This window comes from Helianthus annuus, chromosome 11, assembly GCF_002127325.2.
Source record: "Helianthus annuus cultivar XRQ/B chromosome 11, HanXRQr2.0-SUNRISE, whole genome shotgun sequence".
Classification (NCBI taxonomy): domain Eukaryota; kingdom Viridiplantae; phylum Streptophyta; class Magnoliopsida; order Asterales; family Asteraceae; genus Helianthus; species Helianthus annuus.
In genome coordinates, this window is record NC_035443.2 from 138,112,947 (window position 1) to 138,120,164 (window position 7,218).

Consider the following 7,218-nt stretch of genomic DNA (forward strand, 5'->3'; position numbering starts at 1 on the left):
CCGAAGCCCTTGCACAAGCATGCTTCTTTAAGATCTGGCGGGATAGGGTTAATCTCCATCCTCTCCCTATACTCGGCAATATACTCCTCAGGATCCATCGTCCCATCATACAGCTTCATGTGAGGAGTCTGGAATCTCTTTGGGATTTCTGCATCACAAATGGGGTGAGCAAAGCGGGATATGTTGTGACTATCCCGGGATACTTCCGGTATAGGCTGCACTATCCCAGGCACACTTGATATCATATCCTTCAACTTTTGAAGCTCTCTGGTTATCGCTGATGTCACACCTATATCCTGCAATGATCCAAGATTATTAGTAATAGGGATACTGGTGTTAACAGACAAGTTACCAGCTTGGTGATTCTGGCCATATCCCGGAGCGCATCCTGGAGCATATCCTGGATTTATCACAATTGACACCCTGACCGAAGAGGGTATCTCAGGAATATGACTCTGGGAATGGCTAGGCACAATATTCCCCCTGTTATCCTCAGTATATACTGCCGAATTGAAGTTCAAAGCTCTAGGCTGCAAGGGAATGACAGTATCCTCAGTGGACTGCTTGAACTAGATTTCAAGAGTTGTATCTCTCTCATCAGCATTTGGTTGGTCTCTTGCTGTTGCCTCATTTGTTCCTGTACACTACCAAACAAGGTTAGAATTTCTTCATTAGAGGCCAAAACAGGAGCAGATCCCTGAATATTCAGAGTGGGAATAACATCACGAGCCACATGAATTTCGGTTCCTTGTGAAGAGGCTTGCGTTCTCGGAGGAGGTGGTGGGAGCATCGAACCAATTGTTGTAGAGGTTGTAGCAGACACGGTGGAAGAGCTCATGTTTGATCTCGAAGCCATTGAAAATAGTATAGCAAAAAGTTTTGAAAATAGAAAACCGATTAACGATTTTACAAAAGCTTTTAGTAGAAATAGCACCACTTGCCCCACGGTGGGCGCCAAATTGTTTTGGCCAAAAATTACCTAAGCAATTAAGTGATCAAATTAGTTTTGTGAGGTAGTGTGCTAGTAATACTTTGTGAAAAAATATGTTGGTTTGTTAGTTTGCAAAAACAGTTTCAGGATATAGTCCGAGGCTATCAGACTATATCAATAATCAAACAATGAGCAAAAATGTAAAGGTTGACACGTGATGTACGAGGAAAGCCCTTGATCAATCTAGATCTCTGGCATAAAACCTCGGGAGCTGACAGTCGTCGGCTGCCTTGTTCTTCTTATTGCTTCAATAACAGGATACAGTGCAGGATATGATACGGATCAACTAAGTGTTACAATGCGATTCGAGTACAAATTTGAGTGTTTGTGAGTGGTTACAGGTGGTAGAGAGCAAGAGTGTACGAGAGATTGTGTGTGTAAGTTGTGTGTTCCTATGATCCGTGCATTCCTTTATATAGTAAAAGGAAATAACTAACTATGCTAAAAATCCGGGATATTATGCTAAAAATCTGGGATACTGAGATTATTTCCTTTCCGAACGTTGCAAGGCTGTTTCAACACGTTTTCCACGCGCATACTAACTATAACTCCGGGATTTAAGCTTCCATAACCATTATAACATTAATATCTTTGACCAGCATCAATAATTCCCATAAAACACGCCATTCTTCACTGCTGACCGTTACAAGAGCTATTTTTCTGCCATCAACGTCTTTATCCTAACCAACTTGAGCGGGTCTTCAGGATGACTTGGTCCTTATGAACGTTAATCCCTTGCAGCCAACGTTTACAAGCAAATTGTTAGTAATAGTCAGGATACTGCCTCAGGACGTTACCAATATCCTGGTCTGGTATCCTGATCCAGTATCCTGATCATATACAACTAATAAAAAATCAAGATACAAAGTCAGGATATGGGCTCAGAATTTCACCCATAACACGAACCACATTCTGTACTGAATCAATTAAACATAAAGAATCAACATTAGAATTGCCAACTGAAAAGTAGAAACGAACGAAATCAAAATTGTATGAATAACTGAGAATTGAGGTTTTGATTTAAGATTTTGCGGTATTGATTTAGGAAAACAATACAAATTGTAAAACATGAGATTAGAATCCACGACCTCTTGTTGAGACGACAAAGGTTAACCTTTCCATTAGTGTACCATCCTTTTATTGTAGGGGAATTGGCCTGTAATAATCCCAACTAGTGTACCATTCTTTTATTGTAGGGGAATTGGTCTGTAATAATCCCAACTGGAGGTCGTTGGCCATTGACAGTCCCACCTTTAAATGTTTCCCCCACCAGTCTCCCCTTTCACCTATTTTTCTACATCGGTCCCCCGTTAAAAAAAACTTAACGGACTTATGTTTTTTTTTCTAAATTACAAACAGTTTTTTACGGCTTTTGATTAGAACGACGATACGAGTCCATTGATGTAAAACTTACCTCGAAACGGAGCTCCAAACGATGAAAACAACGCTTTAATTCGGGTGTTTAAATTTCCAATTAACAAAAATCAAGTCATTTGAAGCACCATTTCGAGATAAGTTTTACATCAATGGACTTGTATCGTCGTTCTAATCAAAAGCCCTAAAAAATATGTTTGTAATTTGGAGAAAAAAACTTAACTCCGTTAAGGTTTTTTTTTTTTTTAACGGGAGACCAGTGTAGGAAAAATAGGTGAAAGGTGAGACTGGTGGAGGGAATATTCAAAGATGAGACTGTTAATGGCCAGTAACCTCTAGTTTAGATTATTACAAGCCAATTCTCCTTTATTGTATTACACAACAAATGTGTTAGTTTTGTTATTGTTCGAAAACACCATCGTCACTTGATTTTCGGTACAAAGCGCCACTCGATTTCGGTACAATACATAACATGTAAAAGTATAGGCTCACTTGACCCCGCTCCTCATACGGTACCGTCCCTGATGGTGAGTTAGAGCATTCATATTCTATCCATCAAATCTTGAGAGAGAGGTTTTTAAATTATAAAAAGTGGTTTAAGTGGTTGTGAGTGGAGGAGAGAGAAAATATTACTGTTCATCTGTATATTTGGGGGGATACTGTTCACCCTGTATAATTTTTTAATATATTTTGAAAGTAGTTGTGAGTAGAGGAGAGAGAAAAGGTAATAATAAAGGTATAAAATATCATTATTTAATTGAAAGGAGAGAGAAGATATAGTTGTTTTTAGTGTATTTATAGGGTATAAAATGGTGGATAGAATGTGAATGCTCTTACAAGTTTATATCTAAACAAGGAATAAAAGTAGTTTCTGTCTTGAACAAACATAAACAAAATAGACCTTTCCTACACATGCTATACTTCCCAACTTTGGCTTTAAGCTTGAATTCATCACAGCTACATCTAAACAATGGTCAAGTCTTGATTACTTAGAGATATCACCACGGTGGTTAAGAAATTCATCCCAACAAATTATATGTCATCAATTAGCAACATTAGAAGGCAATAGGTTGTTGTATGTTAGGCTATTATGGTTTCCCTTTGTGTTATACCTTTTGGTTTGTGGGTTGTAACCCGTTTTTAGCATTACACGTGTATTGTGAGTTAAGATAAAAAGAATCAAGGGAGAGAAAGGGGGCTTTTCGCCATATTAATTAAATTTGTGTTTTTTGTTTTAAGTTTTCTTATCCCTTTTTACAAGGTTTGAGACAAGGGTTATGTAACTTATCTTTGCCCTATATCTGAACCGTGTATGCATCTTCACCGACGAGTTACATGGGTAAGTATCTTCATCGCCTGTTAATTTTGATTTCAATTATTCTTATGTTCTCTTTTTGTTTGGTTCGTAGTTACACGGTATGTGAATTTTGAAGGTTATTTCCTTTTTGTTAATCAATGGTGACTTGGGAACTAGGGATTCCGACCATGGGTCAAATTTCCATATTTACTCTTGCAAGTCTAATTAGATTTATAGGGAATCAGGATAAACATGTATGGATTGTTATTCATAATTATTTTAGGCCACATGTTCCGTCCAGGCTTTGAAATACAATCAAAGATATGAAATTATAATACTAGGTTAAGAAATTGTCCGTGCGCAAAACGGGCCCCAAAGAAATCTGAGCAAGAACAAGGTGGTAAGACCAAGCATCGATACAGGTGTTGGTATTATGGGAAGCGATATCGGTACTTATTTTTATAGTTTTGAATTAATTTAAAACATGACTTTATTTATTGTGTTACATCGACTTTGTTTTCTTTGACTAAATAAGACAATTTTGTGTAATGAAGCCGTTGTAAATAAACTTTTATTTTTGTATCGTATATTATAATATACAAGTACATGTACCGTAACAAACCAAGTTGTATTGAAAAATATTTATTTTCTTGTTACTACCGTACCGGTAACGAAATAAACCAAACTGATACCGATATACTGATAGTATTATCGGCACCGGTGTTGGTATTCATTTGTATAGTTTTCGATCTATGTGACATAATTTTTTCTTCTCTTTTAATGTATTTTTTTTTATAAAATTTCGAATATACCACATTGATGCGCTTATTTTTAACTACATTTCAATATAAATCTTATTCAATACCGAACCACCACAACACACATGTAAGATCCACTCGTTGTTATTAATATAAGTTCCAATTTAGTATAATAAATATACACTAATCATATTACTTAATTAATTAATAATAATATTAATCACACCAAAAATTATTACTCCTAGTATTTTTTTTATTACACTAATTTAAGTTGAATTACATTCACATGTCTTAATCCTTTTAACTCTAAATACAAATTTAGAAATTATATCACAGGCTATATTCTTTAATAGTAATTCTGTCCATATTAATAATAATAATAGTTAAAGTAATATTAGTAATAATTAATAAAAAAAATAAAATCTTAGTAAATTACATGAATCATACCATTTGGTTTGTTTTTTTAAACCATAGGTAATTTTACATAATATAGTTGAAAACATCCATAATATTCCGTATCATGTCATCCTCAACAAAATGTCATATAGTGTTACTTTAACAGATGTCATGAATAGGATGGGCATAATAACCGGTTCCAAACCCGAACCGGTAGAATCGATCCGTACCCGGTTCCAGTTCCAACCAGATGTATAGAAGAACTGATTCCTGGTTCAAAATACCCGACGGTTCTTACCTGGTTTCATATTTCTTGATAATAAACGGGTCGTACCCGGTTCCTATCCGTACCCGGTTAGTACCCATACCTGGTTCCATATGACTCGTGAATATTCATATTCATGTAGTCTTACTTTAATTTTGTTAATAAAAGACCGTGGGTCATAACTGTAACAAAGCCCAATGGACCACTAATTTTGAGGCTTAATCTTAAGTCGTTAACCCTAAAAAAAACCTTCTAATATATATCTCTCAATCCTTAACAACATGCAATCACTCTCAACCCTTCACCACCGGAAAATGCCGCCAAAATCGACGTGTATGTTCGCGTCACCGGCGGTGAGGTGGGTGCAGCATCTTCACTCGCACCCAAAATCGGCCCACTCGGCCTTTCTCCAAGAAAAATAGGAGAAGACATCGCAAAAGAAACAGCAAAGGACTGGAAAGGTTTACGTGTCACCGTGAAGCTCACCGTACAAAACCGTCAGGCGAAAGTATTCGTTGTTCCTTCTGCAGCAGCTTTGGTGATCAAAGCGTTGAAGGAGCCGGAACGTGATAGGAAGAAGGTGAAAAATATTAAGCATTCAGGTAATATATTGTTAGAGGATGTTGTTGAGATTGCAAAAGTGATGAAGGTAAGATCGATGGCGAAGGAGTTGTCGGGGGAGGTTATGGAGATTCTTGGTACTTGTGTTTCGGTTGGGTGTACGGTTGATGGGAAGGATCCGAAGGACTTGCAGCAGAAGATTGCTGATGGTTATGTTGAAATTCCAGTTGAATAAGCGTTCTGTTAGGCAGTGGCGGAGCTTGACCAAAAGTTTTGAGTGGGCGTAAAGTGATGGGACCCAATTTTTTTTCCTATCGTTATGTTTTAGGTCGGGTCGGCTATCGATTCGGGTTAGGTCAAATAATAATAGTTCCAAATAAAACTAAAAAAATTCATTCATTCAAAGGACCCGTTCTTACACATAAAAACTTGCGATTAAGTTTATTGTGTGGTGGGTAATCTAGGGTTAAACAAATAAGAGTTAAAATATATTTACAAAACTACCCATTACTTATATACAAAGTGGTAACAAACTTTACTTTAATTTATATATTGTATAAATATTTAGGATATACAAAGTGGTAACAAACTTTACTTTAATTTATATATTGTATAAATATTTAGAAAAAATAATTGGGGGAGGCGATCCTATATAATTTTTAAAATTTCTGGACGAAAAATCGGAACCTATATATACACTTCTAACCGAAACATTGGGGTAGGCGGATGCACCCCCCGACACCAACTAACCTTCGCCTCTGCTGTTAGGGTTTAATGGTTTTATTGTTTTTTATGTTTTAATAATTGATAAATTAGTAGAATAGGGAAAAGAATGGCAGTTAAGACGGACAATGAGCTACTACGCCGCAACTAATTTTGATCCTACTAAAAATAAAAGTTTGGTTTCTTGGTTTTGCTATAATGTGTTTTTAGTTTATGAAATTTGAAATTAGCTTCTTCATATGTTTTGTTAGATTGTGATCATCTGCAATTGATTTATAAAGTGTTTTTGCATGCCACCACCAGTTTTACACTTAATATAATTGAAGACTACACATATTGAGTTTGATTGTGAAAGGAGAGCCATAATTTGGGAACCTAATTAATAAAATCATTAAAAACTAGAGAATGAACCTTTCAAAAAAAAAAAAAAAAAAAAAAAAAAAAAAAGTAGAGAATGAGAAGCTAAGTAATCACTCTACGGTTTCAGTTTGATCAAAAGGTTATGCCATGTTTGCTAAAAGTTATGTTTGATTTAGGTTTTATAGACATAATCACAACTCAAGTACTTTACTATGCACCCCGGCCCACGTATGGAGTTGGAATGGTTGGTTGAGTCACAATAATGTTTAGTGACGGATCCAAGATTTTTTTTTCTATAGATTCACTTTTTTGGGTGGTCAAATTTTCACAATTATACGTTAAGATTTTCGAGTTGGGTCGGATCACGGAACATAATAAAGACGTAAATTATATATTAAATTTCCATTAGCATTAACCCTAAGGAAATCCATATTCACAATTCCAAACTCATAAACATATAACATATTTATACATTATAAATCTAAACCCACAA

The 7,218-nt window shown here is 35.8% G+C and overlaps 1 protein-coding gene and 1 long non-coding RNA gene across 2 annotated transcripts; both read left to right on the top strand.

The window, feature by feature from the left end:
• The first annotated feature begins 3,362 nt into the window (after positions 1–3,362).
• On the top strand, positions 3,363–4,318 carry LOC118483666. Its single transcript, XR_004870968.1, has 2 exons — positions 3,363–3,704; positions 3,775–4,318. It is a non-coding gene; the product is annotated as an uncharacterized LOC118483666 (long non-coding RNA).
• A 1,043-nt stretch (positions 4,319–5,361) lies between these two features.
• Positions 5,362–6,231, top strand: LOC110913131 (60S ribosomal protein L12; the record flags this gene model as incomplete). The annotated part of the gene is made up of 1 exon (XM_022157980.2): positions 5,362–6,231. A coding segment is annotated over one exon (516 nt), but the record flags the coding sequence as incomplete, so codon positions are not given.
• Positions 6,232–7,218: the final 987 nt, after the last annotated feature.